Below are 24,432 nucleotides of genomic sequence, written 5' to 3' on the forward strand. Positions count from 1 at the left end.
ATATTGTTCCACACTGAAGTGACTTTTTCCCTTTTATTTTAGAGCCTGCCAAATTTTACCAACAGGCAGCTCCCCAGCAGGACTGGGTCACCTGATCCAGCTCGGATGGGGGATGCACTTTGCCACAGGAGCCCAGAGCAGTGCCGAGAGGTGGGAGCTGTAGACATGCCCATGGACAGACAGGAAAAACCATTAATGAAGTGGGACGCTCATCGAAAACAGAAATAAGAGGTGTATAATCAGCTCTTTTTTTTCTGTTAAGCAAGGGAAACTCAAAGGAATTGTTACTGATGTCTTTCAAGAATCTTGCATTTGTTTTGAGGACAAGGAAAACAGCATTTCTCAGAACCAGAACTCTCTTCTCTGGCAGGTATCTTTACTCTGCAAAACAAGGGCATTTTATTTTATTTTAGTTTAGTTTAGTTTATATTTTATTTTTTTTTTTCCCTCCTTCACTCCTTAAAAGAATGGTGCCTTTTAGACTGTTCTGTGAGGCTGGGATCTTCTAATGACTGATGTCTGCACATGGCTCTTCAGGTCATTGCAACAGCTCCAGCTTGCTAATATTGTTGTAGCTCTTGCTAGAGTTTTGCCAGTGCAATGTGACATCACTCCAAATGTCATGTCAGGGGACAACAGAGCTGGCTGGGGGGCTGAACTATTGAGTGGAAGGGAACATATCATGCATCAAGTGATTCACTGGACTTGAATAAATCCTCTGGTCCTTGGCTGTGATCACTCTGCAGCCAAGTGAGCAGCAGTACTGTGACTGCTGGGGCTGAATGCAAACACCTGGGCTGACACCAGCTGCTTTCCTCCCATTTAAACAAATTCAGCATACAGGATCCCAACTTCAGCAGGCTTTAAATGGAAGGACCACTGTAAGGGACTTGTTTGTGATGTCACTACATTCCTTCCTCGTGCTGATAACAGCTGTAAAGTTAAATCCCATATTTAAACAGGGAAAATGGACCATCAGGTCTGTAGCTCTTGAGCAGCAGTCATTAATTCCTGTGGATGGCTCCTATTTCTGTGTCTTGTTTAAAATTCTCCAGTCCCAGACAGTTAATTGAACCAGTACATTAAAAGCCATGTAATGAAGATGTGGCGAGGTTCAGCTGGCATCTGTAGAGTCAACAAGCAGCTCAAGACAAAATGGGAATGTTTCATGCAATCCTGACCAATCTCAGAAGAGGCCAAATTCCTGAATATGAACTTTGGAGGCAAAGAAGGGAAGAGGTGATATGCCTGAGCCAGTCTGGCAAGAACAGACAATGTCAGATTGTAAATGGTGCCGGTGATGGACACACACAGCAGCGCAGCTGGAGAGAGAAAGCACCAACAAGCACTTATTCTGCTTGTAGAGACACAAATGGAGGCACTCGTGGACCCGTGGAAGAGATATGAAGCCTCAGCAAGGGAATTTCTGCACAAAGACAAATAGTCCGGAACCAATTTCCTTTAAACTACTTTATGGTTGGCGAGATTAATCTCACATTCATGCAAGTGTCTCATGAATACAGAAAACTATTTATTTGGATTTCCATTATGGTCAGCAGAGTTGTCCAGGCCTCATTGAAAGCATAGTTCATCAAAGCAACCTCAGGTGAGGAGAAGCCACCAAGGAAAGGTATTTGTCTTCATCAGAAGGAGGGAGAGACCTCTCCAACACATAGCTTGCATTCTTCCCCTTAGCAGTATTTTGTTTCTTCCTTGCTCATTTTTCAGTATTTCGATACATTTAAAGCCACTACTAAAATGCATCATTTTTACCATAACATTAGGGGACAAATTTTATTCTGATTGGCTTATAAATATTAACAACTGTTAACTTTCTTTTAATTGGAGAAAAATTTGTTTCCTGAATCACAGCAAGCCAGGTTTCAGCTTTAAGCAGACAATATAATGGCTTGACCTCAAATCCCACAGAAACCCGTGTCCATCCTTAGGTTTGCACAGGGCAGGTATGTAACAGCACATTTTGACTGGGATCTTGCTAAGGTGTCACACTGGGTCACTAGATGCAAACTGCATTCCTGATCCTCCACAGTTATCACACCAGTAAATAATATGGGCATGCAAGGATTTCCATTAATATGGCTTGATACTGGAAGATTTCCAGGAAGACAGAAATTTAATCATGGGAAGCAAGAAAAGAATGAAGGCCTGGAGATGAAGTATGCACTTTCTTGACGCTATCACATAATATAGACACTATTCTCCCCAGCATCTTCCTAGTTTTGCCTGTAAATGCATGTTTCCCTGTTCCCATCTATTTTTGGAAAGTCCCCCAGAGCACTATAATTATCTCCATCAGCGATGTCAGAAGAGTTTACAGCCGAAGTAGATGTCTGCTCAGAACAGAAAAATCAGGTACATCCTCATGTGCATTAGGGAGGTATAAAAATCAAGCTGCTGCACAGTTTCTAGTGGAAGATCAAGTAGTCTGGCTGTGCTATTTGTAGAGATTTGTGGGGCATATCTGATTTAAAAAAAAAAAAAAAAAGAGTAATATTATCCTTCCAGGCTTTAACTTCAAGCCATGTGGATTGAGTAAATACAATGCTCAATTAATGCCACCACAATAATGAGGATACCCTGGTGATTCTTTCTCTTTGTTTATTGCTGGTTTTTCTGCACCACTTTCAAGGGTTCTAATCTCTCTGCCTACTAGTCTGAAATAAGTGAGGATGTACTTTTAAAAAGAAAAGTCTAATTTTGCTATGATGATGTTAAAATTCAGTTATGTTAGGTTTTATGTGTGACTGAGTATCTATATACGCAAGTGAAAGCTACATTCTCAACATATGTCAACTGCCAGTATCTTGTTAATAAATTTTAAAACAAACTAACTAAAACATTACTGAAGAGGATAAGCCTTGCTAAGACATTCTACATCTTGCAAGCAAGTTAGTACCAAAGCCAGTGAATTCATGTTGGGGGAATACAGAGTCCCAAACAGATGCCAGGCTGCAAGCAGCTTCAGCAGGTATCGTCACATCAAGGTGCCAGGGCCTGATTTTCAGAGGTATCATGAACTTTTATCTAATTTTATTAAGTATATTGTCTGCTCGCCTCTGATATTAGACATTGTGTCATAAACCAGGTGCTCAACATTAACTACTACTTTAAAACTGATGATTTTAATTATTCCATCTATTTAGCTTCCCATCTTTTTTTTTTTTTTTTTTTTTTTTTTTTTTTTCAGGACAACAGCAAATTTAGAGAGATCTGGATTTTGCAGAAAAGAGTTATAATGACAAGTACTTTTTCATTTATTTGTGACAACATGTTACCCCCAGAAGGGATCTATCCCTGACATTGGATGCAAAGACTTCCTCTGTGAAGTGGGAGATAACTGTGGACTGATACAAAAGCAGCAAACACCCGTTCACAGAAGAAGATTAATACCCTAAGCCGACAAATGATTTCCATTGTGTATATATGCAACTGCATGAGCAAAATACCCATGTTTCATTGCATATTCTATTGCATATTATACTTCATTATTTTTGAATACAATAGTTCTTTTGGCATTAGTACTAAATGAATGGCAAGTCCATTTTGTCTGAAAGGCTAAACAAACAAGCACTAACAATGAAAATAAATCAGATTGCTGCAGTACTTTCAAGTAGCTGGTAAAAATAATATTTTATTCAAATAACTCAGCTGTAACCACCATGAACTACTGGGAAGGTTAAGGTTGTGGCTCAGTATTCTAGTGAGAATACACACAGAATTATTCAAAATATACAATTTCATCCCCACTGCTTGACTGGGATTAAAAGCAGGAGGTGGGAGTCTGAGTTTCTCTCCCTACTACCAAGTTGAATCTACCAAGTTGAATCTACCAACAAAATAACAGTAAATGGAGTATTCTGAAAGATAAGTCATTTGGCAAAATAAAAATTAAAAAAAAAAAAAATACAATGCTACATGTATATAAAAACAATGACAGTCAGGCTGGCCTGGTTTACTCTAAAATAAAGCCACTAAGAAAGAAAATCCACATTTAACACTCTGGACTACTGTTTGTGAGCATGGAGTGCCTGGTGTGGTCAAAGCCCACCTAGGAGGTGGCTGCCCCTATTTCATGGCAACACTGTGAGGCAAGAGGAACTGGAGAAGTCTGAGCTGCTCATATACAATGATGCTGAAAAAACAATGTGAATGTCAACAGGTAATGCCATTCGGATGTGCTCTGGTGGAGCTAAAATTAGAATTCAGCTCTGAAGGATTTAGCTGTCACTGAAGTCTGAGGAAATCATAGCACAGTGAGCTCTGTGCCAGGCCTTTTTATGGGCAGTGAGCAATACTCAGATGGAAACAGTTAACTCCATTAACCTCAGTGAAATGAGAAATAACGTGACTGCAGTCCATGCACTTACATTAAATTAAGACCAGTTGTTAGCGTGCATGATACAGTTGTTAGATACAGCATAGTTCCTATTAAAAGCAATTAGAGCTGAGTAAGGGCTGAAAACATTTTTTTATTATTATTTTTATTATTTTTTTTCTGAAGAGATCCTTGTCCAGAGACTGCCAGATTACTTTTTTAGGACCAAAAGAAAGCACCACCTAATTTAGCCTCCTGCAATGCAGACCATCTGGCTTCTAATGTTCAGCCCAGTGGCAGTGCCCAAAACAGAGCATGATTTTGAGAAAAACATCAAAAAAAAAATGTGAGCAGTAAACCTGTTGCAACCCTTAGTGGCTTGTTCCCTCACTATAATAAATGTATTTCTGGTCAGAATTTGTATAGCTACAGCTTCATATCCTGGTGCCGGTCTTTGCCTATGGATTAAAGAGACTGTTCAAATTTATGTCCACCATGTAAGTACTTATGTGTTGAGATCAAAGCACTGCGTAAGCTCCCTTTGACAGATGACATGGACTGAGCCCTCTGACTCTCTCTCTCTGAGATGCTTTCTAATCTTTTAATCATTCCCCTGTCTGAATCCTCCCCAGCTCCTCACCCCATGTGATTTGAGAGCCTGGCTGGAGGCAGCAGCCTCCAGGACAGAAGAAGGTACAGCCTGTGCTTCCAGAAAGGCCTCACCTCTGTGTGCTGCTGCCCAGAGCACATCAGAGGCTAAAACTTCATTACAACCACAGTGACCAGACTGGTCTGCTTAGAACTGGCCCTAAGGTGAGCAGCTTCAGCCATTATACAATCTTGGCCCGCACACTCCCCAGCTCAATGTCCAAGCTGCAGCATAGGCCCAAGGCCCTGCTTTAGCTTGCCATGGAGCTGCAGCCCAGAGACTGAGGGGAATTAATACTCTGACAGGCTTTGGGAGCACAAAACCTATCAGTCTGTGATGGATATTCCCCAAATCAAACTGCCTTACGACTGAAAAAGGCATTTGTAATTGAAATTGCAGGGAGCTGTGGCTGAAGGATTATGCCAGCCACCATACAGCTCGCAGGGCCTTAAAAAAAATTAGTTATTCTGTGATAATCTTGTATACACTAAAAATTATAAAATAATTAGTGTGTCACTAGACTAATTAAAAATAATTGTTGCCACAGGAAAAGTCTCTGTGGAACATCACTCTGTTGTGATGGGAAACAGTTTCCATGACTGATAAATCTAGAGAGGACTTCTGTCCCATGAACCTCTGCTTTCTAGTAAGACATTTAATTGACTTCTACATAAAGATTAGGAATAACTCAAAAACTGTTTTATGCTGCAGCCAGGCAAGTGTTCTTTTCTATCTTCCATGCCAAGTATTTGAATGTCAATCTATTAACACAGCTAACTGCCCACTGGAAAAAGGGCTGCCTTGGGAGGCCGAGCCTATAGAAAGCCTTCCTTATTAGCCTTTCCCTAGTCTCTCTTTGGTAATTTAAACTGAAGTAAACAAACATGCAAATGATAATCACCACCAACGAACAAACAAACAAATGAACAAAAAGAGAAAAACAATTTTAGTAAACCACTTTTATTATTTCCCCCAGAAAAAAAATCAATTTGAGCAGCTTAAAAAAAAAAAAAAAAAAAAAAAAAAAAAGTCTTTTGAGTCCAGTTTTACTTAATTAAGCTCATTTTAAAAGGTGAAGAAAAACTCCAAGATCTTAGGGAAAAACTCTCGTAAGACACTCCCAAAAGCAAAGTATTTTATTTTGTATTGCTTTCCATAAGATTAAACAAACAAACAAAAACAACAAGGCAATTCAAGACTTCATGAGCTGAAATTTCCCCTCCTTTGCATGGCTCTGACGATACCTGAGCCAGACTGCAGCTCCCTATTTGGGATCTCACACAGCTCAACAGCTCCAATCTGAGAGACACAGATATAGTTAAAGAAATGAACAAAAAACAGGTGGAAATTATTACTGGCTTGCTCTCCTTTGACACTATATGTAAGAACAACCATGAGCATGAGAGATTCCTCCAAACTAACAGCATGAGATGCTGAAACAAATTTAAGAGAAAGGAAATCTAATGTCAGCCTTCAAAAAATGGAAGAGAAACCCTAAGATGCTGCTTTTTATTCCATACTGGTGGTTCAAAGGTGATCAGGGTTCCCCTTGCCAGGGGAGTCGCCCTGCTTTATCTTAAGCTCTGTCCACCCTTTGCTGTTCCCAAATATTGCCGCCAGTGACCACTGAAACACCACTGCCATCCAGCTGGGTATGACTTTCAGGGGACTCTAGGACAAAGGCAAGTCCCAAGCCTTTTTTGCTAGATAGGAAAAGCCTGGCACCACTAAGGAAGCAAATAATTAACAGTAACCTTTACAAACAAGTTGTTGTTAAGAACTTGTTTCCAAAGAGTTGTCCCAATCTCTTGCCTACAAATGAATCAACAAACAAGTCTCAGCTATGAACCATTTAGGGGCAAATATAGTCTAAACAGGCAAATAATCATGCTACTCTCTCAATACATATAAAATTTATGGTCACTGCAATATTTCAGCCAAGGCACTTTTCGAGGGAGGAATGGTCTGCAGAGCAATTAGGATGAAAAAGAGTTTTGGCTGCCTTCGGCTTAGTGGCTCTCATCTGTCATAGAAGGAAATTTATGCTGCTGCAGAAGCCCACATTAAAAAGCTGGGAGGAGAGCACACACCCCACACTTCTTGTGTGTTGCAGTGTCCAGAAGCTGCTCTGCAGCACCAAAAATATACATACAGAAAAGACAAGTTTTTGTCAGCACCAATATCACCAAAGGAAAAAAAAAAATCCAATCAAGCCTCTCTCATCACCACAACTAGTTCTTCCCATCTCATATTTATGGTTGTTGCCCCACTTGTTGACAGTTATAAGGCATTAAGCAATTCCTTCTGGTCTGGCCTATGGTCTTCTCTCCTCTGTGGCTCCTGCTCAAGACCTACTGCCATCATTGCTACAGGATTTTGGAGTCTGACTCCTCAGCTGCAGCTCTGGCCTTTCAGGGACAGAAACTCCACTGTTCCACAGTCTTCAGCAGTAAAATTATAGCTAGTTTTTTCTAATTTATTGAGAACTAAGGTTACCTCTAGATTATTATTTTTTTTCCGGGCCAAAAAAGCACATACCTTTCCTCAGATATTTTGGCTTTGCATGAGGAACAGCAAAGAAAAATGCAAGGACAAATAGGTGAAACCTAATATCTGTTTACAGACATTAGATAAACACAGGACTGGCTCTATTACTCCAAGAGGCTTAATTACATACTAAAAATGAAAAGCATATGTGGTTACAGAGCTAGCACCTAATCTGAAGAGACAGTTAATTCCTGAGTGTCCCAATCAAGGCAATGCTCAAGGCATGCCATCAGCACCATGGATGCTGTACATTTTTTATTTTTTTTTATTATCATTATTACTTTTTATTCAGACAACCACCCACCAAAGTCTATACTCCAACTCCCAAGCAGTCAGCACACACTCCATCAGTTGTGGATATCTCCAGTGCCAGAGCATTCTGACATGTTACTGCTAAATCACCAGAAAACATTTTCTGTGGCATAATGCGACGAGCAGTATGTGCTTTTTCACACTGCAGCTGTGCTTCGTGGAAGATCCTGCCCACCTATCCCTCCACCTACATAGACGTGAATGTTCTAGCTGTGAAAAGTTTTGACTTAATTGTTGGCTCTATCCTACTCTTTCTGAAATTATTATGGTTTTATTTCCCCACTTCTCCTAGCTGCTGCTGTCTTACTTAATAAGCTGCTCACAACTGTGACATTTCTAGCAGCATCCCCAAATTGCAGGCAGGGCTTCTTGATGTTTAGCAGATGCTCCAAAATCATGCAAGGTCTGATCACCTGGGTCTGACCCACACCAGAAGTGAGGCTGCTTGTGACAGACACAGCTGTACCGTGCCCTCAGTGTTCCACGGTGTGCTCAACCGACCTCTCTGAAGCACCTCCAGGTGTTCTCAGGTGTTTTGCCTTTTGGTAGAGCAGCTGGAGGCTGCTGCCTTTGATGCAGTTTAATGAAGAAGTATATGGGGAGAGTATGGAAGAGAGGGCAGCACACAGGTGATTTTGGCAAGCTGCTCAAAATATAACCGAGCAGCAAGTGCAGGTTATTTGTTATGTGTTCTTTGCATCTTAAATACTGTATGGACCATTGAGGGAAGGCAGGATAGAAATGCTGGAAAACAATAACCTGGGAAGAAAGAGCAGTGGGTACATCTTCTAAGCTCCATTGTAGAAAAAAGCTCATTTCTTTAACTTCCATCCTACTCACTGGAGACTTTAATCTGCTGAGTCAGAGTCTGCTCCACCCCTTTGAGCACTTTGTGTGCTGCACCTGGGAGCAGAGCTCCCCTCCATCTCTGGGAGCTCTGACAGATCCTGCAGTGCCAGAGAACAGTGTCTTGAGCAAACAGAGAGGCTGTATTACATCAGCCCAGCCCCAGCCCAAAAGCACTTGGAGCATTAAAAAGAAAACAAACAAACAAACAAACAAACAAACAAACATGGGACTAATCTGTTGCATTAATGAAAAAAAAAAAAAAAAGTATGGAAGCAGAGAACAGAGCACATTTTTCAGTGCTAGTAAATAGGAGTTTATATATCCTGTCTTCTTCTGTGTATCCACATATAGTCTGTAAAGCTGTGTGGTTTTCCTTTGCTCATGATTTAATTGTCTGAAGTATTTAGTGCCCATACCTACTACCCTACTACTTCTAAATGAAGTGTTTCAAACTATTTTATTTTTTTTTGGGTGGGGGGGTGGAGTGAGGGGATGGGGTTGATCCTGAGACCAACACATCAAGCTAAATTGTTCACAGCTATCCACTTTTACAGAAAACAAGTCTATTCCCCCACCTCCCCACACCCCATATTGTTGTTGTTATATTATCTGTATGAGCCAGGCACTGGCAAAGAGATGAAAAAAAAAAAAATGACAGAACATTGTAAGAGAATTTAATGAAGTGGTTCCAAATATTGTATCAAAATAAATGAAGTGAATAATGCAAGAGCTCATTCCAGGTCCCTTCTACAACAATAACTATTGTGTGAGTGTGTGAGCAGCACATCTGAGGAGATGGGGATGGATGGATGAATACAAAGGTGCTACTCTGGCACATTACAGAGCAGGGAACAATGGGCAGCCTGAATTGCTATATTTAATTTCAGTAATTCTTTGAGTCCAGATTCTCAGGAAGAAAATAGCAGGTGATAAAAGGGGAGGAGGAGGAGGAATTATCATCCTTTCTGGTGTCACTTAACTATTTTGCTTCTGCTCAGGAAGGAGGAAAATGGGCTGATTGCATGCCTGCATCTTTGAACTCCTGTGCGAGCCATCCTGTATTTTGAGCAGCTTGCCAACAGCCCTCAGCAAGCAGAGCTGCTGGCCTCCCACTAGGAGGGAGGTGCTTGCTTGGCACTTCCACTCTCAAATTATCTGCCTTTCATTAAAAATATATGCAATGGGATGCAATAGAAACAGCCCCGAGCCAGAACACTTGGGCCTGTGCTGCACCACTCAGCTCTGCAGCTCCAGCCGCAGACACCATGGCCTCAGCTCCAGCTCCTGCCTGTGGTGGGCTCGGTGTGGTGGACCTCTGGGTTTGCCAGATTGCAGCTGCATGCAATGGAGACCCCAGAGCATGGTGTGGAAGCAGGAATCCATGCTGGAGCACTGCTTTTATAAATGTGGCTGCTTACTTGTGTCCCCCTGGGTGACACAGAGGGAACGTGAAGTTGTCAGGTAGGGATCTTTATTTGGACACAGAACCAAGCAAAAGGAGTCGGACATTGACAGTTTACCCAGGTTGTCTAACGCCATGTGGACAAGCATACTGTGCTTTCCCATCACTGACAATAGCTAAGGAGCACTGTCTATTCTCTGGTTCTTTGGAAACTACCTTTTTAGTTCTTCTTTCTATAGGAAAAACCCTTCACACTACTGCTACCTCCCTGGGAATGGCATTGACCAGTCACATAAAGCACAGCGCTGGGAACAAAGCTTTTGTTTGCATTTTCCCGAGCCCTGTCCCTGCACCTGTTAATGCCAGCAGCACCTTTCCAGAGGTCACGTTCACTGGAGCACCGAGCTGCTAGCAGCTGGCAGCCAGAGCACAAGAAGTGCCTACCTGCTCTGACAGCCAGGAACAGCAACACTGGGAAGCAGGTAGGGAATCAGCAGCAAAACTACTACAAGAATTACCTTCCTTTCTTTGCTTCTAAGCACTCCGTGTGGCACTGCTCTAATTTTGTCTGTCTGCCTGCATTCCCCATTGGGCTGGCAGAGAGAAAACAAACGATTGGTGCTCGCCTGCCCCTTCCCAGCTCTGCCACCCACGGCTGGCTGTGCAAGTGTCCTTCTTCCCTGGGAGATGGATCCCGCAACCTCCCGTGCTGCCCATCAAGCCTCTCCTAACCCAATTGCATTTCACTGACAGCTTTACTTGCAAATTCCCTCTCTGCACAGCTCACACTAAGAACCTTAATATTCCTGCAAATTCAGAAAGGGGATTTCCAACAAGCATTAGGAAAATTAAACTTCTCAAGAGCTGTCTCAATCTGACAAGCTATTTCTAGCTCTTCAAAGTGCATTAAGTGAAAATATTAAAATGGGGGATGGGGAACTTGTAGTAAGCAAATGACGAATTAAGGCTAGAAATGAGGACAGCATAAGTCTACTTCATGTACACATAAAGCACACGTACATGTATTCAGACACACACACACACAGATGTACATGGATATTTAGTTTAAAGCTTCTTGCTGCCTTGCAATAGCAAATTACACTCCCCCACCCTTTGCTTCCATGCAAAGCCAAAGCAGCAGCTATCACTAACGGCTGGGGCATTTCCCTCAGAGAGTTGTGCTTTGCAGCAGCATGAAACATGCCTGAGCACCAGCACCCTGGGCAGCACAGGTGGAGTCTGGGATTCAAACAGCAACTTTTCACCAAGGGCATTTTCTCTGCCGGTGGGAGCGAATCCAGCCCAAGCCCAACAGACCCAGGCAAGCGAGGCACAGTGTGACCCTCCCTGGCTGGGCTGGGGACCCTGGGCTCCTTGCAAATCACACCAGAGACCATGGGGCTCCTCCCAATGTCAGGGCTAGGTGGGCACTCTGCAGCGTGCATGCTGGCTCTTTGCAGCAGTAGGAGCTCGTGCAGCCCACAAATGGCAGTGTGCATTACTGCTCCCCTTTGCAAAGCCCCAATTGGAGAATGCTCCCCCATGACCCAGCTTAGCTAAATCCCTTTTGCTTCCTTCTGTCCCTCTTTGTTGCTTTCTGGTTTGCTTCCCCTGCAGTGCTTCCAAGCTTGCATCCCATGTGCAGGGGAAGCTTTTTTTTTTTCCTGTGGGGGTGAGCAGCTGAACTGGGTGTTGGAGGTGTAAGGCTCTGAAGGATGAGAGGGTGATGAAAGTTTTTAGTTGGCATAGAATAGCTGGTAGCAAAATTATCTGCACTCTGGCATGGCTCTTGCTCTACAACCTTGAAATTCCATCTGGTTTAGTCCCTGATTTTAGTAACTGTTCCCAGCTTGTCTGTCTGTCCTTCCTCCTCTGCTGCTTTGCAGCAGGCATCCCCAGTAGCATCACAAATCATATTAAACCTGGATTACAAGAGCAGCCTCCTCGACCACAGTCCTTTATCACTGGTGCCTTAGGAATGTGGGACTCCAATTCTGTACTAGACAAGGGGACAAAACAATTAAAAGAGCTGATTAAAATCCTATTGCTGTTCAGGGGCTTGGCATGACTGTGTGGGGTGCAATGAAAAAAATCTTTTGGAGCTTTCATTCACAGCCTGCCAAAAAAAGCCTCTTCAGCTGTGTGAATTGGTCTTGCAACAGAAACACTACTGAGTGCGCTTTTAAAGCTGTAGTCAAGTCTGTGTAGACACTTAGGTACAGAGCTCGAGCTAATCAATAATTGTGATCTATCAATATTGCAAAATATTTTGAGTTAATTAATGACAGCCTGATACTATTCACTGAAGGGAGAAATATAAAAGGGGCTGATTTGCCCTTGGTGTCCTGACTGGCAGAAGGGAAAGCAATGCCAAACACTAAGAGCATTGATTAGGACAGAGAATGAAAGAAAGCTGCAAAAGGTTATTAAGAGGAGCACAGTGATTTGGGTTTGGGGCCTGATGAGAAAAGAATGCAAAATGGGTGTCCACAGTCAGTCAGCCAAAGTCTTTGCTGGAGAAACAAGGAGACATGAGATGTGTCTGTATGGGGGGAAGAACACTGGGCTGTTTGCACAGTGCAAATTGTCCTGTCTCCCTCTGCCCACTTGTTTTTGGGAAGCATTGTAATTTTGACCTTTAGACAGCATGTTTTCTACTGAAGTCAAAGAAATTAGTCAGGCCTTGGCTGCTGAGCAACCTCTGGGAAGAGCTGGGATGTACCCTGCTGCAGCAGAGGGAAACCTGGCTCTCCAGCATCAGGGGCAGAGCACACACACAGGAGCTGATCCCCTCATGGGGAGCATCCCAGGAGCATCTGGGGAAGAAGCAAAGTCATCTTCCACCAAAGACAGTGGCCCCACTGTGCAGCAGAGCAAAATCCTGTACCAAGTCCTCCTATTATTTCTCCTTCACTCTCTCAGTTAATCTAGGCTTACTGAGCACAGTAAAATTTTAAAAATGAGAGTCTCAGTCATATTTGCAGTATCCTATCATCAAGGCTGAGCAATGAAGCTCTTGGGATTGTTTTTTATATCATTAATACCTTAACTGACTGCAGGAAGCTCTATAATCTAATTATTAGGAACAAAGGTCTGAATATGAATAAGCAAAGTCCCTGTTGCACTTCAAAGCCACAGATTTCTGGTGCTGACATTACTGGTTTGAGGTCTGTCAGGTGCCACAGAAGCTTGGGTACCAAATCTCTAATATACAGCCACTACCAGCATGCCAGCTCAGCATCGGGCAGCTAACACTGTGAAGCAGCTGTGACTGCACGAGGGGAAAATGCAACAGGAGGCCTCATTTGCACCTACCAAAACAAGGAGGAAATGAGTCCTGGTAGATGGTTCAAGCAAACGTGGTTCAGGGCTGAACGTATCCCTCCAGGCTCATGGGGCTGTTTCAAGGAGACAGATGCAGGAACTTGTCGCATGCAATCTACCAACCATCTTTAAAACACAACAGGAATTTCTTAATAAGCATTGGCAGTACATACAAACAGAGTAGCAGTGCTGCTTTTCCAGCCATTAATATTACATACATGGGCTGCTTAATTTGCTGTTCCTCATAGAGCCTGAGCAGGAAGCCTGCATAATGAAGGATTTGTTGACAGAGGTCTTCATATCAAATCAGCAAAAAGGTAAAAAATGATCCAGTTTCAGGCATATTGGCTTGACCCATTTAGCCTTTGTCTAACACTCCTGATTATGAGCACAATGTAGAAGGCTCTCCACCCTTTTCAGTCCCTTATTGCTGCCACTTTTGAACTTAATCTATTAAAGCTTTTGCCAAGAAGCCAAGCAGCGCAATAATACTCACCAATTTCACAGAACAGAGGCTCCGTTTATGTGCAAGGAAGATGATGGCTGTTGCAGACCAAACACCCATTCAGAAAGGTGCTTAACCACATGCCCTGTGGTAAGTGCATAAGCGGGCCCTCTGCTGAGTTTTCAAACAGTGAGAAATGAACAGAAAGCAGAACACAAATCTTATCTCATCAATGCTTTGCAAGTGATACCCTAACCTTTTTTAGATCTCTCTTGGTATCCTGCCCATCAGCAGGAGGCAGCTTGTTGTGGGGCCAGGCATTGCAGTGAAGAAAGCTTAGTGCTGCTGCCCGGCGTGGGCAGCTCAGGTTGACACCATGCAACCCTCCTGCAGGACAAAAGCTTCTCCTACTTCAAACTGGTATATTACCTCATGTACTCCTGATAGCAGTGTGGATTTTTAGTTTTTTGAAAGTATTTAAGGCATTTTCTAACCACGACATATGCCAGTGATAGCTCCTTGCCTCAGTTAATTCCTCAGTGATGTTTATTGGAATTAGTTTGATCAACACACATGTGAGTCCAGTGGAATTTCTCACCTAAGTGGCATGTGAAAGACTCTCCTGTGTTGTCATATACAAGTCCTTCAGGTCTTGCTAAAGATCTTACATAAAGAAGCATCCCCACAGATCACAGGGGAATGAGAGCAGACAGTCTTGGAGAGGGGAAGCATATGCAGAGCTGAATTAAAGTGTGCTCATTTCATTTACATCACATTCATTATGGAAACGAGGTGTGAAAGTAGTTTCTAGAGCTACTTAGTGCAGGCTGCACATCTATTTAATACCTCCTCTGTTTTTTCAAGTCACTTACCTCCCTAGAATTCTTGTTCCAGAGCAATTATTTACCGCGTTGCTCAGACCTTGAATTCAGGGGTGTATTACTGTAGCTTGGTCTGAACCACTATACATATATAAGACTGCTGAAGGGGAAGCCTTTAAAAAGAAGAAAGACAGTAAAGAACCAGCTTACCTGATTTATAGGACAATTGAGTGTCTACTCCTCATTGTATTTATGCATAAAGTGTCTAAAAAAAAACAAATTGCATCAGACACATTTCCTTTTGTTAAAATGTCTGTATCAGTCTATCAGATGTCTAGCTACTCACATAAAAACAGACACTCGCATAAAAGAGACTCAAACATGAAAATAAGGAATCAATTGGAAAAAAAAAAAAAAGAAGTTATTAATAGCACCCACAGGAGACTTCTTGCTATCAGCAGGGCTCTTCAGCAGGCTCAAGAGATTGCCAATGGGAGCCACAGCTCCATGCTATGTGCATGAAACGTTTAAATACCATCACTGCTTTTATGACAGCATAAACAAAATTTCATTCACCAAACAAAATTCTTGTCTGATTGCCTGAAACATAAGTTTTCACCCTCGAGGTGCTTCATGGTGCAGAGGCACTCACCTAAAACCACTGTGAGCAAAGCGGGTATGCACACACACCCCACAACAGGTAGCTACATATGTATGTACAAAAAAGCTCTACAGGCAGTTGAGTTACTCTTCTATTAGCAGATTAATGAATACTGCTTGCTTGCATGCAGACAGCCACAATCTGCTCTGATTTCTCCCCGAGCAGAGCTCAGGATCTTGCCCAGTGACTCTGATACATTAAAAGGTGGGGGGGAGTGATGTCTCCTTCTGGTTTTGCCATGGATTTCCCGTGTTAGCTTGGGCAAATCACTTAACCCTGGTGTTCTCCATGTCAATAAGGAATCCACCTTGCTCAGAGCACTTTGAGATCTATGGATAAAGAGCACTTTAGGTACTCTGCATTATTTATAGTATTACCCTATGGATAATAGAAAGCTACAGCTGTTAGAGATGTCAGGGATGTCTGAGCAAGCAGAAAGGCATAAATCTGAATGTCGGTATCCTTAGCATCATAGCTGGTGGCTGTTTTGTCCTAGGAGAACATTTCAGTGTTAACAGATGAACTTGATGTTAGTTCTCCATATTCCCCAGAGGCAGGTGATGCAGAAATCTGGATTTACCATAATAGCTCAGTGGGAAAGCAAGTCTGACAGCCTGCTCCCAGCATGGCTCATACCTGCTCTTTTTGAAGGGAAAAGTGGCCACAGAGTGACACTTTTGCAAAGTAATCTTGCGTGTATGCATGAATCTGATCTGCACAGACTGCTAGCTGACATTTGGCCACTTTTACCCCTACCTCCGTGTTAGTGAGGGTGTCTCTGAGGACACAATCTAGTTATGTGTAAAAAGCATCCAAAATAGCTCAGGAATGGAGGCAAGACTGTGGGCTAGTGCACTGAAGAATATTCTCGGAGGCCAAAGGGCTTTGCTCTGAGACCAAGGCTGCTTCCTTCATCTGAGCACTCATCCAGAGCTGGCTTGGGTCCTGCTATGTGCTGTGATCAGTGTTGCACTTTGTACTTGAGCATGCATAGGACTGACTAATCCAGGCCTTGATGAAATGTTCTGAAAGATAGCAAAGATCTCTCTCTCTCTCTCTCTCTTTTTTTTTTTTTTTTTTTTTTTTTTTTTTTTTTTTAATCTTGTGTGGAATTACAAGAGTCCTATGCATCCAACACACACATAAGTATCGATCTCCAATGTCTTGGGTCCATTTGCCTTATTTATACCAACTTACTCTTTTACTATTGTCTTCAAAATCTTTTAACCAAATGTGGATATTTCTAATCACACCCAAATCATGAACTCACATATTAGGCTTTCAAGAGAGGAATATGCACATGGATTTAATGGATTTATTTGCAACTAGTTTCAAATCTTGGAAGGGTGACTTGGTGCAAATACATTTGTAGTATAACATGTTGTTGATGTTATATCTTTTTCCTCCAACATTGCAGAATGTAAAACATAAAACTTTGTAACTAGATTGTGCCAAGATCCATAATTCACAATTTCATCAAAGGACAAGTCTCCATATTGCTGCCAGTCTCTTTTAGGGTAAATGTTCTGACAGTGAAAGGAGAGAGGCGTTCAGAGTAGGAAAAAAAATGAAGCCACTAAAATGCAAATTTTATTCACAGTTGGCATGTTTATAAATATATATATTACATTCTTACAATCTACAGTACATTCTAAATATAGAGGGATTCAATCTAAGTGGTTGTGGGAGGGTGGGTGTGCATTAAACAGAGCAACCTAGATTCAATGACAGAAAGAGACTTAATAATAAAAGGGGGGCAAGGAATCACTCTGGAAAATAAAGGATAACTTGAAATATAAGCTGGAATTTAGTTAATGCCTTGGCACTTTGCCACTGGTCACCAGAGACTGCTTTTGGACCGCACAAAAAATGTCATGCTTTTAGGGCTGGAGGGTGTATCAGACTCAAAGGGAAATGACTGAAATGCTACCATATGTACATCCTTATCAGAGGAAAACAAAAGATAACCATCACTTCTGGGAGAAACAAATGTTACCTATTGAGTTTAGCTGTTCAGATTTCAACAGAGTTGGATGTGCAGCACTCCTCTGTGACCTTTGGGTGCCCTCTAAACATGCTGAGCAGGGGCCTAAAGAAGCATGAGCAGGAGGAACTGAACAACCTGACCTCTCCCGGGAAGGGGGAGAACAAAGAGGCAGTTGCTGTTTGTGTCTGAGTTCAGCACAAGTTACACTTACTCTAGAGAGTGGCCAACTTTGGTAAATGGCAGCATGTAAAGCAAGTACTGGCTTTGTACTAAGTGTCCATGCTGGATGAGAGCACGCCATGGAGAAGCAAGTGTGCATGGAAGGGAAGGGAGAAGCCACTGTGCTCCCAAAGTTGACTGAAGCTAGCAAGTGCCCTCAGAACAACAGACAGGGTGCACTCCTGGGAAATGGCTGAGAATATAAATTTGAAACAGGACAACCAAAGAAAGTGGGCTTTTAAAAATAGCTTGTTCTCTCAAACTTTCCAAAACAGACCTTCCTTTGTATGAGTGGTATTCTGAGTGTAGGTTATATCTTCTCCTATCTTACAAATTAAGAAATACTGAAAATTGGCTAGCAAAGTTTGTTACCTTGGCATCTACTTAAAAAGACAGTTTCAGTTTTAGCTGTATATGTGTATCCATTCTCAGTGCTTGGGAGGCAAACATGCTGGTTGGTAAACAGCCCAGTTACTCCATTTTCCCCTCCACATTCTTTGGAAACTCATGACTTTGCAGCTCTGGGAGCTGCTTTGCTCACACTGTTGGCTTGTGTCAGCTTTAAATTAATGTTCTTGGATGGATATTCTCTGCATGTGTCTTGAATGACATGCTGTCTTTGTTGATCTATTTATTCTGAGACCAATTTTTTGCTTTTAACCAAAGCTTAGAATATTGAACAGTAGAGCTGTGCAATCTTTGTAATATCCAAACTGCACTGGAGTTTCTTATATTTATTGATTTCCTGGGAAAGCTCAGAGAATGAGACCATATTATTTTGCTAGTTTTTTTGTCACGTTACCATGCATCAAAAAGTCTCACATATCTCTTACTTCCATCTCTGAGCACAGACAAGACTTGAATTTTAAGAGCTGTCCAGGATCTCCGATCTCCCAGCTGCTTTTGGGTGCCTTTTGGGGGCTCCATGGAGTTATTATCCACCAGCTGATTCTTGTTATCAGTACAATGTTTTGCCCCACTACCCAAAATTAAAGGCAGAAGGTGAGTGAAAAACAAACAAACAAACAAACCAAACAAAAGAAGTCTTGTGTCTCATTACAAATTTTCATGTAATCTTTCCATATACTTTTTAAGTTCTTTGCACTCCCCCAGGTCCATATCCTGGCAAACCCATTTAATGTCATCTTCACTGCTCATCAAGATTGAGTTGACAGTTGGGCATCCATCATCAGAGGAGATGGTGGTAAAGGTGGTGAATTTAACCCGTTTCCTCTTAGAGGTAGGAGAAGTAGATGGTTCACTTTTCTGTTCTTTCCCTTCAGTGAATGTGGACTCAGTAGACATAAAAGCTTGTCCATTAATATTTTGGGGAGCATTTGTGTTGAGGAGATATTTGCTCTCTTCATAGTCTCCTCTGTCAATGGCTGTAATACGTTCATCTTGTTGAGATGAGAAATTTATGTGATTCTCTAGAAGTTCTGTCCTGTTGCTCAGCCCAACCCAGTCATGAGAATGGCTCATGCCTTCTTGTTCGTCAAAGGGAACTTGCTTGTTTCTGTACTTCAAAGCAAAAGTGACACAATTGATAAGGAAGACCAGAATTGCCAGGCAAAAGACTCCCAGCAGAGCATACATTCCTATCTCCAGATCACTGAGTCCCCTGGGGGTCTGCACAAGGTCATTCTCTTCCAAGTCTCCATTGCTTCTTGGCAGATCCACCTGTGCAGGGAAGCTTGTGAAATCTATGGGGATGTTCTGCAAATGACTGTCATCATCCAGGAGGCTTTCTCTGTCTTCTTTTTTACTTAAAATAGATTTTTGAGTGGTGGTCCCTTTGCTTTGCTCTTGGCCCATCGAGGAGCTGTCATACTGGCTGTCTGGCCCAGCTCTCTCCTGCAAAGTAGTTTTCTGATGCCGGTCACTGGCATGATTTTCTATGTTGACACCACTTCCCCTGTGTTTACTATCGCTGATGTTAGGGTTGGCATCACTCTGCCCAAACTTTACTTTAATGCTGCCGCTTCCAACAGCCAGGACACTCTTCCTTTTGGATTTCTGGCATGATTCACTGATCACCATCTCCACCTTCACCAGTGTCCCCTGGCCTTCTGTCTCAGCTGCAATCACGGGCCACTTGAATTTGGGATCATGGTGAATGGAGACCACCTTCTCATCCAGAGATGTAGCTGACAAAGAGAAGTCTTTGGAGTCATAAATATCCAGGGGCATGACAGATCCATCACTGAACTGAATCCAGCAGCTGATGGCTGCTTCCTATTTTGTATAAAACAGATATACACACATTCAGAATAAATGCTTAGGGAAATTTGTTCTGTCCCAGTCTATTTCCTCCTCCTCACAAGATCCGCATACCGTTTATAACCAGAAAAGAAATAAAAGGGAGAGTAAGAAAATTAATGCTAAAAGAAATACTTGTTTAAAACACTCGTTGATAATAAGATTTGTTTCCCCAAAGGTGCTTAAAGGAGCTGTATTCCCTGGGCTTCACAGAATCTACTTCAGCATCATAATAAATTACATGTCAGAAGGCATTACCAGCTACTGAAATCATTTACTGCTGTATATTTAAATGAAAAAAAATATATTAAATTTATTTCTAAACTGCTTAAAATACAAAGTCTCCTCTTGTTACACACAACACATGTTAAAAAACACCTAATATAGCAAATAGACCCATACATGGCTCCGTACCTTAAGTCTTTGATTTTTGTCTCTCAAATGAAGTGTTTTATGCAAGCAGAGGAGACAGATCAGTTGCTTTTTGAGGAAATGGCCAGGATAATTTTCACGCTTGTTAGCAATTAAAAGCAAGACAATAATGAAATTTAATCTTGTGTCACAGCAGTACAAATTGTATACTTCAGAGTGCAAGGAGGTTTACTGAATGTAAATGGGACAGACTTGAGTACCGGTTCTTTATTTTCATGTGCAATGTGTAGGGTTTTTGTGAACCTTGATTTTTGTTTTTTAACTAAGACATTTTAAAGAATTCTTATATTTCAGAAAACATGTGCTCAGCTGCTTCTGAATATAAGGTCCTCTAAGGACTCTCAAGCAGCTATCAAAACTTGCCGTGCTACCTGAAAAACTCTTGGCACACACAAATCATTTACAAGCGAAATTCAGATAGCTCCATGGGACTCCAATTCCTGCTTCTGACTGTCTGACTTGCTCTGTTTCAGTTCACTACTTACACCTGATTAAATACTGCAGAATCCACCCCAGAAAGACTCCTGGCTTGATGAATGGATTCTCCTGTGTCTAAAAGGATGTACACTCTTGCCCAGCGGGAGCCAGGCCCACCTTGCTCTGAGGAGGATCCTGGCAGACAACCACCCAACCAATAAACTTATAATCCTACTTGTTGAAAGCATGGTTACAAGAGTCTTGTTTCTTTAAATAAACAGTTTTTTCAAACAGACGGTACTTACATCATAACAAAATGTACACACAGAGAATAAATATTTATCATTATCTTTTAAATAATTTCAGCACATAGTCATTTACCTGTTCAAATCACAGAAGATAGGCCTCCAGTCTTTTGGGATTGTGTTGTGCATAATCTACTGGCCTGATTCTGAAATCCTTACAGTTGTAAAGCTCCCTGTGCTTCAATGGGAGATTTGCTTCTATCTCTGTTTCAGGACTGAGCCCTAAGACTTGCTGACACTGTCATAAATCCCAGCTTTGTGTTTATTAATCTTTGGATGTTTCTTGAAGGCTGCATAGAATTTATATAATCGGCTCTCATCTTCCCACTGTGTTGCTTAAACCTGCATAATCATTTAATAATTTTGCATTGCTCTGCTTATAGGGACTGTGCTCTGTAAATCATGTACTAAACAACGGAAGGAATCAGATGCCTTTCAAAATGGAGTCGGGCCTTGAAGAGAGGCGTGTGCATACTTTCCTTGCTGGTTTAATACTGATCTGATGTTGTTCTGATACCCCTCTATCTAGAGAGGCACTCATCCAGACTCCATTTCTGGGAACAGAAATGTCATAGCTGGGAAGTATACTGGGACTAAATGCCATCGAACACAGCTTTGGGGCTGCTTTCAAGGTACTTTGTTTAATTCCCCAAGTCAGCAATGGATTAGCTTACTGACCTTATTTCTAGATGCCTGGCATTGATTTCATAACTCCTGAAAGACTATGGGAGCCTGATTTTTATCACCCTATAAAGATGGAAGTACTGCATTATTTCTCATCTTGCATCCCAAGGATAAGACCTTATGATGAATTAATGCATCTCAACAGTTGGCCAGATTTCAAATGTGTGTGCTGCACTCATTTACTTTTAAAGCTCAGAACATGCTTAAGAGTTAAGAGCCCAGTGCATCCTTGACATAAGACCCAGAGTGATGGATTTGGGTTAGAAAAAAAAGTTTAAATTTGAAATGTAGAAGCACAAGGACAAATATCAAACAGGAACTGATGGAGATGTGGCAAAGTCCAAAAGCCCTCAGTAACTGTACACAGCGACTGTGCCAGCACATGGATGGGTCAGCATGAGGATTTAGATCTGTGAGAGCTTGAGCAATGCAAAGTTTGGCTGAACCATTCTTAGAACCAGAAGACATAAAAGAGGACATCTGATATTGCACATGGAGCAACCTCGTGGCAAAGGCAGGAACAAAGCTAATGGGCAGTGGAGAGAAAACTCACATTTCCTTCGGGCACATGTTAAGATTTATCGTGCCAGGAGAACCTGGGAAGGTCTGAAAGGTCTGACTGAAGAGAAAGGAAACATCATATAATAGTGATCCCTAATATAGGGACTAAGAAAAACAGGAAAAAAAAAAAAAAAAAAGATTTATGAAATCATGTATCAGGAAACGAGTCAGTGCTGATTCATATTCTAGTAATGAAAGGGATGAAAGAATGAATTCTAGAAAGAATGTATTCTAGAATGAAAGGGATATTCCTCAGCCATTTAACATGGTTATGGGAAGTAAAAGAGGACGAAGCATTTGGCAGTATGCAAAATACCTTCTCATTTAAAGATGGACTTAAAAAATTGATTTAGTTGCCTGTATTAGGAGGCTGAACTCAGAAATGTAGCTGGCAGTATCTGCTCTGATCTAGTTAGTGCTGGATGGGACAGAAAGGGATGTATGTGTGCTGCTTATTTATGACACTTCACTGAGTTGCATGTGTTATTTGAGGGATGCAACCAAGACAGATGGGGCATGCTTATTTGTTGACTCATGTAGCTTAGACATTGCACTATTTTTGTGAGATCTTTGTTTCTCTATGTGAAGGCACCTGGTGGCCTTCAGACAAGAGTGCCCATAAAGAAAATGTTTTATTAGCCTATTAGTAATAAAAATCTGCTTGATCCCATCAGCTTGTAAGATTGGATGTAGTGAATTAGAGCAGTGTCCTTCCACAATGTGGTATATGTGAGCAACATATTTAATATGTTTTTTAATAAATATTATTTTTAATATATTATATTAATAATATAATAAATATAATAAATATTATTTTTAATATCTTCATCAATTATCTTCTTTAATATCTTCATCGATGATCTGGATGAGGGCATTGAGTGTACCCTCAGTAAGTTCGCAGATGACACCAAGTTAGGTGTGTGTGTCGATCTGCTTGAGGGTAGGAAGGCTCTGCAGGAGGATCTGGATAGGCTGCACCGATGGGCTGAGGTCAACTGTATGAAGTTCAACAAGGCCAAGTGCTGGGTCCTCCACCTGGGGTGCAATAACCCCAAGCAGAGCTATAGGCTGGGGGATGAGTGGTTGGAAAGCTGCCAGGCAGAGAAGGACCTGGGAGTGATGGTTGGTAGTCGGCTGAATATGAGCCAGCAGTGTGCTCAAGTGGCCAAGAAGGCCAACAGCATCCTGGCTTGCATAAGAAACACTGTGGGCAGCAGGGCTAGGGAGGTGATCGTCCCCCTGTACTCGGCTCTGGTGAGGCCGCACCTCGAGTACTGTGTTCAGTTTTGGCCCCTCGCTACAAGAAGGAGAAGGAGGTGCTCAAGAGAGTCCAGAGAAGGGCAACAAAGCTGGTGAGGGGTCTGGAGAACAAGTCTTATGAGGAGCGGCTGAGGGAGCTGGGCTTGTTCAGCCTGGAAAAAGGGAGGCTCAGGGGCGACCTTATTGTTCTGTGTAGGTACATTAAAGGAGGCTGTAGTGAGGTGGGGGTTGGTCTGTTCTCCCACGTGCGTGGTGACAGGACGAGGGGGAATGGGCTTAAGTTGCGCCAGGGGAGTTTTGGGTTGGATCTTAGGAAAAACTTTACTGAAAGGGTTGTTAGGCATTGGAACAGGCTGCCCAGGGAAGTGGTGGAGTCACCATCCCTGGAAGTCTTTAAAAGACATTTAGATGTAGAGCTTAGGGATATGGTTTAGTGGGGACTGTTACTGTTAGGTCAGAGGTTGGACTCGATGATCTTGAGGTCTCTTCCAACCTAGAAATTCTGTGATTCTATAACAGTACCTGCTTCGGAGATTGGAGCAGCTCTTGTGCTACTGCTGTAGCAAAGATGGCCTTATTGCTTCCAGGACTCAGCTGCAGAGAAAGTGATAATCCAGTTACCAGCTGCACTCCCAGATCAGTTATTGTCACCTTCTCATCCAGGACTGTCACTGTCTTCTCAGCTAAGATAGCATCTGAAAGGGGGGACAATATCTGAAAAGAAAAAATAATTAAAGTTAGCTGCAGCCATTTCACATAGCACCAAGCAAAATGGCTACACAAAGATACTATTATATAGACAAGTGATATTTAATGGGCAGAATTACTCTTAACAGACACTATTAAAATATAATTAAGAAACAGCTAGTCTCATTTTATGTATTCTGCATCAATAGGATGTTCATAACATCTTTTACCAATGTAATTGTAATCAGCTATGCTGCTCACATCTGCAATGATAG

At 42.0% G+C, this 24,432-nt stretch overlaps 1 protein-coding gene and 1 long non-coding RNA gene across 7 annotated transcripts in view; both read right to left on the bottom strand.

Annotated features, from left to right (window-relative positions):
- Positions 1-9,380: 9,380 nt before the first annotated feature.
- LOC311420601 lies at positions 9,381-14,950 on the bottom strand. The gene is made up of 4 exons (XR_014684415.1): positions 14,896-14,950; positions 13,916-14,038; positions 13,411-13,545; positions 9,381-12,094 (listed from the first exon to the last, which is right to left on the bottom strand). It is a non-coding gene; the product is annotated as an uncharacterized lncRNA (long non-coding RNA).
- Positions 14,951-16,914: 1,964 nt separating this feature from the next.
- TMEM132D (transmembrane protein 132D) overlaps positions 16,915-24,432 on the bottom strand; it is a 271,842-nt gene continuing 264,324 nt past the window's right edge. For all 6 annotated transcript variants that reach the window (XM_084491637.1, XM_084491634.1, XM_084491636.1 and 3 more), the window contains 2 exons: positions 23,993-24,184; positions 16,915-19,787 (listed from right to left, as the gene is read on the bottom strand). In XM_084491637.1, coding sequence (XP_084347763.1) covers positions 18,609-19,787; positions 23,993-24,184 — 1,371 coding nt within the window. In that variant the 3' untranslated portion in view covers positions 16,915-18,608. The remainder of the gene's footprint in view (positions 19,788-23,992; positions 24,185-24,432) is intronic.

Source organism: Aythya ferina, assembly GCF_964211825.1.
Source record: "Aythya ferina genome assembly, chromosome: 17".
NCBI lineage: Eukaryota > Metazoa > Chordata > Aves > Anseriformes > Anatidae > Aythya > Aythya ferina.